The 12722-nt window shown below is 34.8% G+C and overlaps 1 protein-coding gene across 9 annotated transcripts; it reads left to right on the top strand.

Moving 5' to 3' along the window:
• The first annotated feature begins 50 nt into the window (after positions 1-50).
• Positions 51-11298, top strand: LOC110102185 (pentatricopeptide repeat-containing protein At4g04790, mitochondrial-like). Of its 9 annotated transcripts, none has more exons than XM_028696610.1 (6): positions 51-357; positions 455-505; positions 585-1178; positions 2903-3082; positions 4320-4378; positions 11176-11298. In XM_028696610.1, the coding sequence occupies exons 1-6, from the start codon at positions 93-95 to the stop codon at positions 11191-11193; spliced, it is 1167 nt and encodes a 388-aa protein (XP_028552443.1). In that variant the 5' UTR covers positions 51-92; the 3' UTR covers positions 11194-11298. The 9 variants fall into 9 exon arrangements, with proteins under 9 accessions (XP_028552443.1, XP_020686104.1, XP_028552442.1 ...); XM_020830445.2 differs by having other exon boundaries at positions 4320-4404; positions 11189-11298; XM_028696609.1 differs by having other exon boundaries at positions 4320-4404.
• Positions 11299-12722: the final 1424 nt, after the last annotated feature.

Below are 12722 nucleotides of genomic sequence, written 5' to 3'. Positions count from 1 at the left end.
TATTATATATATATATATATATATATATATATATATATTGCCCTCCGTCGCCCGTCTGAAGTAAAAGCCCTTTCCGCCGGCGGCGATTGGCTATGCCCAACGGCAGTGGTAAGCCCTTGTTTTCAGCCTTGCGGAAGGCTTTCAAGGAAAACTTTGCCGAAGAACTTCCGGCCGCCTCCGAGTTGCCAACCCTAAATAAGCTGCTCAACAAATCGCACGGCAACCCTCCCGCCTCTCCCATCTCCTCCTCTGCTCCAACGGAGAGCTCGAAGAGGGTTTTCTCCGGACTAGCTGATAAGTTCGTTTTACAGCTGAAGAAAGCGTCTGCGAAAAACTCGGTGAAATCCCTTGTCTCTGGTAATGCGTCAGCCACTGCTTCACTTCAGAGTTTAATCTCTCCCGTTTTTTTCTTAGCGACATTATCGTTGATTGTTCTTATACTGGTTGGTTACAGCACAGGAATCATGCGCCGAAGTAGCGAGGGAGATTTCTTCTATTATTCCCAGTGCGTTTCTCTTTGGCCGTTTCTGTTCTATTTCCTCATTTCCTTTGTCTTGCATTTAAGCGTTTCGGTTTATTTTCAGGTTCTGATGACCCTGAATCACTTAAGCTACAGTCCAACTTCGCGGAGTCTTACCAAAATCAGTATCTGAATGGCGTAGAACGGAGGAAGAAGGAAACATCTAGATTTAGGAAGCAAAAAGTTATCCTTAAGAACGTGAAGTCCCGCCATTTTTTGAAACTTATGGAATTATGTGCGGAGAAGCTGGATGTTGAATCTACCCTAGGTTTATTTGGCAGGGTAGGTAGACAGATAAGCTTGAAGGAATACAAGAAATTGATAGAACTGTGGATAGGGAAGGCAAGAAACACTAATGGTGAAGATTCCATAGGCTACCTTCAGAAGGTGTTTCATCTCTTTGTATCCATGAGAGAAAGGGGTTTTCAGATTTTGGAAGATATTTATGCTCCCGTTTTTGTGTATATGATTGACATGAGAATGAAGGAGGAATTCCTAGTGTTTACTGAATTTATTAAAGATTATGACCATAAATCCTACAGCAAAATAGGTTACTTTGAGATGTTATTCTGGATTAAGATAGGTGATAAATGCAGAATTAAGGAACTATGCTCTTCCATTGTAGTTGTCAGGGGCGATGATGACAATAAATTAGCTGGTATTTGCTCTTCCATTGTTAAAATACATTTAAAAATTCAAAATTACATTTCTTTTTAGCTTTCATGAGTTTATTCCCTATTTTGCACGCTCTCTAGTGTAAGGAGATGATCAAATCGTCCATATTCTACGGAATTTGATTAGATTCTTAGCTCTTTCTCTTGAAGTCACTAGCATTCTATTGTAATTCAAGATTCCTTCTTCTTTGTTTTTGCCAGCAGTCAGTGGCGGAGCTAGAAACTTCTTATAGGGGGGGCCCAATTTTTTTTTTTTTAAGAAATCCATGATTGTGTGGAAAATATGGACCTCTTTGCAAGTATGACCTTCAAATTTGATATTGAATATTAGAAATAATTAAATTCACTGATAGGATGCTATAACTGTGTGCAATGTTGAATTTAAGTTTACTTACCAGCGTCACCTTGGAAATTGATTACAATAGAGTCATCAGAGTTAGCAGTCTCTAAATAGAAGCACCTTCATGTACCCACCAAAAATAAGCTACAGTTGCTCTAAGCTTGAATAAAAAGATACTAGATTTAAAGCAATTAGCTAGGCAAACAATACAGCCAACTGACACCCATTTGACAAAATAATGTCTAGGACTTCATTGACCAGAAAGCATCAGATGCTTTCCTAATGGGCTAAACAACACTAACTTAAAGCCTTTTCAATGCAAGAAAAGAGGCCATGCATCCACGTGATGAGTTCAGGGTAAGTAGATTAGCAATTTCCTAATGGGATCGAAGCATCTTAAGCTTAGGCATTAGCTTCTTCATTTGCATAGAGCGTTCTTTCTCTTCCTTGCGAATGGCCTCAGCACTCAGCTTGGAGGGGGAGGGGGGGGCACGTGCCCCCCTAGGCCCCCCCCTCAATCCGCCTCTGCCAGCAGTTCTCTACAAAATTCGGCCCATCCTTGCAAGCTCAACTATAGATGCTTTTTATATGATGAAATTTAATTCAAATTTATGAAAAATCTATTTAATAAATGTTGAATTACTTTTTTATGTTATTTGGTTTCACTTAATACTCATATTGACTCTGAAATGCATAAAAATGATTGAAGTTTGTTGATAAATGCACCTATGAACCTATTTAGTTAGTGTTTTGATTTCTTGAACTCTCTTTACTTATTTCTTCACTTGCAAAATGAAAGTTGATTTTGAATTAATAGAAATATATACTTCTATAATTTTGAGTAGAATATTATTAATATATCCACATTATTTAATATTTTAGTAAAGATTTTCAAATTTATGCATCATAAAGATACTAAATGTCTATGCAATTGTATTAACAATGAAGGAAACATATTTGAAGATGCTTGCACAAACATTTTTATATATGATTATTTTGATAGCATACTTTTATAAATTATTTTTGAACATTTTATTATTCATGGTGATTGAAAAATTTTAATAGTATTAATAGATCAACCAGCTCAAAAATTGATATTTGAAGTTGGTTTGAATCAAAATCAAAATATTCAATTTAGAGTTTAGGTCAGTTCACTTTTAACTCTGAGTTGATATCACTTATGCATTTCACACACGAGAAAAATGTTTTAAAATTAAAGATCTATAACTAGGACACCAATTTTACCATGTTAACCTGTTTTATTTGGGCGAATTAGTCAATGTTGCTTTTTTTATAGGTATTGTTTGCTGGTATTTTTGATTCACTTGTCTCCATTGAATATCACATTTTCTAACTATTTTTCTACAGAAAGTTATTTGTTGGCCTTATGTGAAAATGATATGGAAGAGGAGCTGATCCAATTGCTAGAAGTATTTGATTTGAGGAGTGTTTCTTCATTGGAGCTTGCATCATGTATATTTAAATCCATAGGGAGGTTGAAGCTAGAGAATTTATTTGAGAAGTTTATTTTGGCATTCAAGAATAGAGGTATGTGTGCGGTTGCTGTATTTTTTCTTTGCTTCTTTTTACTTTCTTATAATGACTGTTTCTTATAATTAGAACCTGATTCAATATCTTAATTAGTAATGTTTTCAAAAAAATGTGGCATTGTTGTGGATCGGCAAACAAATAAACAATTGAACATTACATCCATTCAGCATGCTCTTCATACATAATAATTGGAAGTGAAAGGGAAGATAATTGGTTTGGGCATTGGAAGACGGTTGGTTTGAGCATTGGAAGCTATTTGAGCTGTTAATCTTCTCTTGAACTATCAGCTGTTCGACCAAAGAGGAAAAATGCCCGCTAAAAAGGATGATGCATATCCAAAAACATTGAAACAGACTGATCTTTCCTTTTGAGAAACCTTGTATGACATTGCCTAGTTCTGCTGAAAATTTAAAATTTGAAAAATCATAATATCCTTGCCATTCTTCTTCATCATTTTATTTTACTTTCAGCCTAATTTGCCTTGATCCTGGAATTTAGCTTTGTGATTCCCTTAATCACTGGTTTGAAGTGTCATCTTCACTTATCTTCTCAGCGCCTTTTTCTTCCTTTTTTAGGACAGTCCTATGAAATACATGTGGTCAATTATCAACCGTTTCTTTTTAAATAAAACGAAGACTTGTCCTTTAACTTGCACTGGTCAACTCAAAGGCAGCATTCGTAGAACTTTGCATCAACAATAACTTTGGCATTGGTCTCTTGGAATGTGGAACATTTGCTCCATGAATAAAAATGTCATAAATTGAGTTTGAATTCTATCTCGCTGTTCTTCCAGTTATGGCCAATGCTTTTCAGTACTTTTCTAGATGAGATTACTTGAGGCAAATCCCTTGACGGACATCAGCTGGCATTGTCACTGCCAACCATGGATGCGTGGATAATAGAAACAAAAGATAAGCGCCAATCCAGGGATTTTCTTCCCGTTGCTTTCACTGTCACTCTATCAATAAAGTTTAAGCATGAAATAAGTTTTTTTATTTAGGCTTGATATGCAAGCTTGACCAAGTTGATTAAAGTCCTAATTTTTGAATAAAATGAACTTTTTTTAATATTATTCCTATATGCTGCAATTGTATGGCTCTATATTTGTGCTTGGCTGCTGCTTTCTACTAAAGATCAATACTTTGATTGGATCAAATGACGAATTTTACATCCGAAGTGCATGTCTATAATGTTTAACTGTTAATTAATGCGTTTGTGATAATTCTAGGAACAGAGGAAGATAATATTTCATGTTTCATCTATGATTATGCTGCCAGTATGCCTAATTTAGCGGTGAGGAACTTTTCATGATGATGCTGGTAATTTTTATTCTTTATCTGAAGCTTTTTTTAGGTGCTTATGCATATATTAACTTTCTTGTTTACCGCTTCTTTCCGGTAAGTGAATTTATATGTATATCGGTATTTAATTTGGCGCACAAAACTTGTTGCTTCTTGAAGTAACTATCATTTTTAAGTATTTATCTGTTGTCATGATCAATCATCCATATCTTTACTTATTCATTCACTAACAGGAATATTCTGCATTGCTTCATGATCATCTGCCATATCCAACGACTATTTAGGGTTGGCTTTAAGAATCCTTCTACATTCTTTCTAGCACGTGCTGCATGTGATGTTAACTCTATTTTACCATTATTATTCCCAATTCCCACCGTTCTTTCTTTAGGTTGCCCCTTTTCCCTCCTCTTCTTTTCACATTGCTTGGTATGCTGCTAAGGGTTTTGACTTTGATATGCTAAAGAGAAGTTAGTATTGCCAACATCTGAAGTCATTAGATACATTTAGTGTCTTGTCTACCTAAGTCAGTTTTTGTAAGCAGGTAATGGCAATGAACGGTATGTGTTTGAGATAAGTTTGCAGATGAAAAATAGGATGCAATCTAATTTTCCTTTTACATTAAAAGTCCTTAATTTTTGTTTGCTCACTCAAATTGAATTGTTCTTAAAGAATACGGGCTGAGAAGAAATGTTGTACAAGCATCCAAGAAAAAGTTGTAGTCCAAGCAGTTCCCTTGAAGCCTATTTGTTTACCTAGCTTTGCTTCAAGTCCAACAATGTTTTAATCTCTTATTTTCTTTAATTTTGAATTTAAATGACCTTTCCGTTATTGCTGTTTTGCTGAACTTGCCAAAAGAGCGATAAAAGGGGGCCTGTATAATGAAGGCTGAGATTTTATGATTAGCTTAAGTAAATCATGAAAAGGAGCTCCTAATTTATGTGACTTGCAATAGGATCTTTCATCATCAGCAGCCTTATACCAACTTTTAGGCTGGCCTTCTAATAAGGGGTTCTTTCCACTTTTAAGTAGCCCGTTTATCAAAATTAGATTCAAAACCTTTACCGGTAGTTTTGGATTTTGAAATATATTTTCTTCTTTATTTAGTTCAAACGTTGACCTTATTGGATCAAAGGAAAAACGTGAGAAATACTAATACCAAGTAATTCCGTTAAGATGCTGGCCCGTTTGACTTTAATCCTACCTGAATGATGCTTTTAGCATCATGATGAAGAATTCCAACGGCAATGCTCTTGTGCTTGTCATCTCCTAAAGTTTGTATTATGCTGTGCTTTGTAATCATGGAATTATTTAACTAGTAATGTTGAAGTTTTGTGCTTGAGTTACCTTTTCTTGACATTTATTTACCAAAGCACACATCTAAAATTGTATGAAGTTGAGTGCATGTTTTATATGCTTTATCTTTGTGCAAGTACACATGCATTTTTTTTAAGACCGTGGGATTGTTGCCTAACCTCCATCTCGTGCTATGGAACCTACGTGCCGGTCAGTCATGATAGGGTTCCTTGGGTACACTAATCAAGGGCTTTCATTGTCATTTTGATTTCCTATTGTTCTAACTCCTTTGAACAAAGCACTAAAATTTATGAAGGTTCTTTTGTAACTATTAACTAGTAAATGCATTTGTTCTAAGGGCACATATTTAGAATTAAGTTAATTTAAAAATAAATTAATAATGGTCTCCATCCATTTTATTATGCTTGGCTAGTTTTTTAAAATATCTTAGGATCATATATGTAGGGGGTCAAAATGGATTTTCAGGTCGGGTCCAATCCGAAAATGACCCGCCATTATTTGAACCGACCCGATTATGGAAACAGGTCAGAAATTTGAATCCGGACCCGACTCGCCTCAAACTCGGGTCTACCCGACTTGACACGTTGACCTGGGCGTACAGAAGGAGAGCGAGAGCTGGGCATAGAGTCGAAGGCGAGTGCGTGCGGTTGCGAGGCTGGTAGTGCACGCACAGGCCTTAGGGTCGAGCATCGGGGGGTAGGGGCGAGCCAGGTCACAGGTACAGCAGGCCGCGGGTGCGAGACAATGGCATAACGGTGTGGGCAGGAATGTGGGCGTGGGAGCAAGAGGAAAGTGGTGCGGCCATATGGGTTGAGCTGGGGTTGCGGGATTTGAGTCATTTTCACGTCAAATTCGGGATTTCGGGTCAAACTGAACATGACCTGATTTAAAAAACGGGTCAGAATATTGAACCCAAATCTGACCTATTTGCCAAACAGGTTGACCCGAACCCAAATTTTTTTGGGTTATCTGGGTTGGGTTAAATATTGACACCCTTGCATATATGATTGAGAAAATGTGGTTTGAGTGTAAAATTAGATTAATTTAATTTCATTATATGTATTATGTGTTGAAATGTTAACTTATACAACAAAGAGGCTTTTATGCTTGACTATAAACTTAAATGGCAGAACGTGTATCCTCATTCTAGTCTATATAAAATTTTGCATGTTTAAATTCTAAAGTTATAGGTAACAAGTATCAAATCAACCTAAAAAATATGTTGATGCATCCCACTTCAACAAATCACTATAGTTGCTGAAGTAAATTGCAAAAAATAATGTACCATTGGCAAAACACAATCAATCTTGCCTATACGGAATAATAGATCTCCCTGGTCCCATAAACAACAACCACTTTTATTGGAACACACACTTTATACCTTATATATCTGAACAATCACAAAAATGAGTCGTGTAAATGTGTTGGATCAATGGATGTATTTAGAATTTGCGTATTTTAAACATGGTTTAAAAAAGCACTCTTGGCACTGACTTCGAGGTGCACAAAAAAATGCATCGAGGCATAAGCCTCACTAGCCCTAGTTGTATAAGATATATGCCTTGAGACATTTGAGATAGAGCCTCAATAATATAGTGCCAAAAGTTTTTAATATAATATAATATAAAGCTCGGTCTACTACAATTACTCAACCTTATTTTTATTTTAAAGTTTTGACGCTTATGCTTCAATCCGCCTTTCATTGCCATTGCAAAATGTTTTTTATTTTAAATGTAATATAAAGTAAACACTATTTAGAATATTCAAAGATTATTTGGTTGATTATAAAATTGATACACGAAATTACTTTTTACTTTTTACTGATATCTTGAAATTAAAATAATATAAAAATTTCCCCATATATATATACGCTCAATCCTTATGTTTCAATCCTGATATATATATATATATATATATATATTAATTATATGTCAGGATTTAGTTTATGGGACGGTGCTGGAAGGGATGGCGGGATCAACATCAAATGGGATAATAGCGAGGTTGCAAGTGTGGGGGCCATAAGGTTGTTGGCGAGGCCCTCAAGAGGTTGTGTGAATGTCATGTGGTGGTCCTGTGAGCATAGGGATGATGAGGTCATTGTGATGCGAGTTGAGTTCTCAGGAAGGTCACAAGACAAGGTTGAGAGTGGGATGTTGGGAGGCTGTAAAGTGATGTTGCAAGGCGCGATGCATTTGGAATTTGCTTGAATCAGATAAATTTCGATTTCATCAAAATTTTACTAATTGATGTATTTAAAACCTTTAGAAAGACATCTTGTATTTATCTCACCATCAATCAAACACTCAAAAACTTAAAACCCTGGCACGCTCAAAGCTGGTTCAATCAAACAACCCCTAAATGTTCTACAAATTGGAACAAATTATACTTATCTGCAGCAGCCATCTTATTTAGATGAAACTTGAGCTCTCCACAGTGATGAAATTTTGGGAGGTCATTCTAAAAATTTGTAAATTCTGTCTGAATTTGTATTAAATTTTTAGGCAAATAGTTGGTTAAAAATAATTAGATTCTAATAACGTAGCCATTTGGGCTAAAACGAAGGAACGGTAAAAGCTCTTATTTATGCATCTCTGTTTGCTCTTATGAGTGAGTAAGTAATCGATTCTTAAAAAATATAAAACTCAAGTGGGAAAACATATGTTGGATAGTTTTGTTATTTGTTACTGATGTAGACAAAGGAGGGGTCAACTCATGTCCAAAATAAATCAATTTTTGACTTCCCTTGAGCCTACAAACTCAATAAATTTTGAGCTGGAATTTAGCTCATTTAGTTTTTAGTTCATTTATTGAACTAAAGGTTAGCTCATTATTAGCTAGGTTTTAGTTCATTAATTGTCATATTTATGTAGCTTTTTATTTATTATTTTATATTAAATTAAAGTTGTCTCTTGGGATTCCAAAATGGCTTTTGGAATCCCAAGATTTGTTTTGTTTTCCCATGCCATGGCTCCTTGGCTTCAACGGGTGGCTGATTTCCGTGCATTCTCTCCTTGATTCCCACGATGGCTGTTGGTTTTCTGAGCTAGGGGCTTTTCCCGTGGCTTTGACGCCTTGGTTCCGTGCGGCCTCCTTGGCTCCCGTGGATGCTCCTTCGATTCTTGGGCTTGGGCTGTTTTTCCATGCTAAGTGATGTTTAGATTCTTGTGATAATTTAATGTATGTGTCCTTTTGTATTCCCCTTTCATACCTATAAATATGAGGGGTTGTTTATGTTTGAATGAAGTGAAGAATATGTGATTTTTGGAAGCTATAACCTGTGGGTTTGCTTGGAAATCCTGCGGGCTCTTTCCACTCTTCTTTCTCATCCCCTCTGGAAATCCTGCGGGCTCTTTCCACCCTTCTTCTTGGCTTCTAACCTCTTTCGTCTCTCCGCAAGTGCCACTCCACCTGTATCCCTCTTCTCAAGTGAAGCAATTTTAGGGTGTCTTGTTTGAGTCGTTTGAGTCAAAGTTTGTAAGTCTTTATTTTATAATATTAAAGTTTATTTTGCCCAATTTGTCTCCTTTTAGTGTCTTTTCTATTATGTAGTAAAGCTCTTCTTTTGTTAAGCAAAAATTATAGGGTCCCCTATATTTTTTGCTTACATCAGTTACTCATCAAAAGCATCCTATTTTAAAATTTATCAACATCCATCTTCATTGCACTCTGAGAATCTTCATTGCACTGCTTCTCAGAGTCAGATGGAGCCATAGTGACTGAAATTGAAAATAGTTATGTAAAGTTGATAATGATCAATTTGAGAAAAAGATGCTAGAATATGGTTAAAGAAAATTTATGGTAGTTTAGCACTAGATTATTTGTAGTAAGCATCTCTTCAGGGAAACTGCTATTTGCCTGATTGGAGATTTACAATAAACATGAGAGACAACCTAAAATAGAATGATAGATCCACATTACGAAAGATACAACTCCAGTCAAGATATGAATATGAATGTATAACAATAAAAAAATGTTTGATAAAAATGATCTTCAGTTTGAAAGTCTAGCTAGAAATGAGAATACATGGGCCGATAACCAATAAAATAAGTCAGACATGGGAGAGAATTAGGTGGAATGGTAAGGGCACCATTTGTTAGCTGCCTGGCATTCTTAATAATTGAGATGAAATTGGCTTAATTATTCAATAAGTTTTTTAAAATGGTAAGGGCACCATTTGTATAACAATAAAAAAATGTTGATAAAAATGATCTTCAGTTTGAAAGTCTAGCTATAAATGAGAATACATGGGCCGATAACCAATAAAATAAGTCAGACATGGGAGAAAATTAGGTGGAATGGTAAGGGTACCATTTGTTAGCTGCATGGCATTCTTAATAATTGAGATGAAATTGGCTTAATTATTCAATAAGTTTTTTTAAAATGTACATCTATTCACCAACATCTTATTGTTAAGAAGCTTGAAAAAATTTTATTGTGATAATTTCAGTTCACAGTGTACTATGTAGTCATAAAATGTTGATTCGTATAAATTTATTTTAGATTATTTATCTGAGCACCATATTCACCTCAATTAACCTCCTTGTTCAAAAAATTAAGTACGCTAAAACATATGTGAAGATTGCAGACATACTGTGGCCTTTATTTAAAATATTGACTATAGTGAAAGTAGTATAAAAGACCTATGTAAACAATTCAACTCTACACTATACCAATGAATGGTTTTAGGAGCCTTGCCTTTAGCAATCTCACGTGCATTGATGAGAATCATCATGAATGATAAATGCATAGAAGTGCTTGGAATTTTAAAAGCTTAAATCTCAAGCAATAATAAATTGTGGATTGGAATTTGGGCATTGTAAATAATGAAAGGAAATCAGTTTTATGACATGAAATTATATTTACTATTGGAGTTTCGTAGGATAATTAATTTGGAAGATTTTTTTCAAATGATAGCAAAGCTGTCTTAAGGAAAAAGGATTGCTTACAATATCAGTACTTGTCTAAAAGGAACTCCTAATGTATGTAATATAAAATATTTTTAAAATAATGTAATTTATATTGCTGACGCACTAATTTTTTGTTTGCAAATTACAGCATATTGATAAATTTGTAGTTCTCCCTTTTTAACATTTACTCCTAAGAAGACAGAATTGGTGGAACATAAAACGTATTCAAAGGAAACACTGGAGCTAATAACTATCCCAAGTATATATTTGATTTGTTTTTATATTGGTTTTGCCATTCTTGGCAGAAAAAGCTTTTGAACATAATTTGTTCAAGTATATATATGTCCATGTGTTTTGTGCATGCGAGAAACTTTATCTTTATACATATCTATATCTATTGTTATTATCTACTTTTCTTTGTATATATATCAGTTTGTATATATGGGCACATACACAAATATGTCGAACAATGAGACGTGGATATATTTTAGAACTTTTCTGAATTACTTGAAATTGATTTTTTTATCATCTGCATATGACTGGTTTCTTAAATACTTGAGACTTACAGCTTTGGTTTGAAGGTTGAAGATATTATTTCAAACTTTGAAATACTACATGATAAAGTTGAAGTCATACCTACGGTTGAATCTTGGGGCAAGCTTATTAAGCTTTCTTGCAATTTGTCCAAGGTTTGCTTCTGCTACTCCTGCAAAGTTTTTATTTATCTTTTTTTTTTTTTAATATGAGCATGCTAATTAACTTAAAAACATTTAGCCTGCTAATAATGGTCGTAGAATTTGTCTGGTGTGTCTGTTATACTTTCTTATTAAATATTATTATCTTTTAACATGATGCTGTTCTTAAATCACTTTCTTTCCTTTGAATATAGTTTCTTTTTTTTGGTGAGTCCAATCTATTAATGGATTTCTTAAAAGCAAGAAACTTTGAACTCGAGATATTGTGTGGATGATCACCATGTAATCATGATACCATTGAAAGTGCTTAGCTACCTTAATTTAAGAGGATCTGACTCATGCATGTGGCATTGATAACTTATTTTATTGCGTACTACTTGAAACTATGAATTGATGTCAGGAATCATATACTTATTCTTGAACTTTTCCTATAGAACAAATGTCAGTTTTTTAAACTTAACTTTTCATTGTTTTAACATTCTTTGTTAACCTATTCATTATGTTTAACCTGTTCTTTTACGTTTATTAGTTTGTTGGTGGTTTGATTTCATCCTACTTTCATGCCTAAGTACAAGAAATAGTATAAATGTAGAAAGAGCTTCAAATTAGAACCACAAATGTCTTGTGTGTTTATTGCATACTGAAAGAAGCCCCTCCTCATTGTTGTGCAAGAGGGGCTTGGTTGAATGAACACATAAATTTAAGGTGCAGTCAATTTGTATATTTGATTTGTCCTTAACAAACAAGTTTCCGTACCATCTATGTACAGATAATTATGGATATGCCTTTTTGGTGCATGCAACTGAAAAATATCAAGATGTTTTTGATACGGGCTTGTATGGCAAGGATATGTCTTCATTCAAACCCATTTGGCACCCAATTTGTAAAGAAAAAGGTGTTTCTTAAAAATAAAATTTTGTTGAATTCTGGGCTAGAGTTTCTACTTCCTAGTTCAATGGCAGAGCTAGAAATTTTTTATACTAGGTGCCTAAATTACCTTTCAAAAAAGAAAAATCAATCCTTGTTTCAAAAGAATCCTCACCCAATCGACGGAAGTATTTTGTCGAGTTTGACATACAATTGTAGTATGATCAGATTGATAGACTGTAAAGCAACCGAGCTCTCTCACTCCCTCCAGGCGGTTATCAACACATGGGATTGTCTCCCATTCACGTGCTTACTCACGTGCTATGTAACAACATAGCACTTAACACTCTAACAAACCTCTCTATATATACATGATTACTGTACGCAGTTTTATACACTGAAATGAATACATGAGCCTTTCCTCTGTACTCTGTTTTCCTGTAGGTTTACATGGTATCAGAGCAGGTTTTTCTTCTCTGAAGTCCATCTCTTCTTCGTTTTATCATGAGTTCCTCTACTGTATCGCCATCGCCTGAATCGGCCACCTCCGGCA

The sequence above is a fragment of the Dendrobium catenatum genome, unplaced genomic scaffold, assembly GCF_001605985.2.
Source record: "Dendrobium catenatum unplaced genomic scaffold, ASM160598v2 fragScaff_scaffold_783, whole genome shotgun sequence".
Taxonomy (NCBI): Eukaryota; Viridiplantae; Streptophyta; class Magnoliopsida; order Asparagales; family Orchidaceae; genus Dendrobium; species Dendrobium catenatum.
The sequence above is the reverse complement of the archived record's forward strand: the minus strand, read 5'-3'. Positions and strand labels throughout refer to the sequence as shown.

What these genes read in the sequence shown, in the direction of transcription:
- LOC110102185 (XM_020830437.2), top strand. Translation starts at nt 93, where the DNA reads ATGCCCAACGGCAGTGGTAAGCCCTTGTTTTCAGCCTTGCGGAAGGCT. An exon ending in GGTGAAATCCCTTGTCTCTG is followed by an intron (nt 358 to 454) that starts GTAATGCGTCAG and finishes GGTTGGTTACAG; the next exon opens with CACAGGAATCATGCGCCGAA. An exon ending in GATTTCTTCTATTATTCCCA is followed by an intron (nt 506 to 584) that starts GTGCGTTTCTCT and finishes GTTTATTTTCAG; the next exon opens with GTTCTGATGACCCTGAATCA.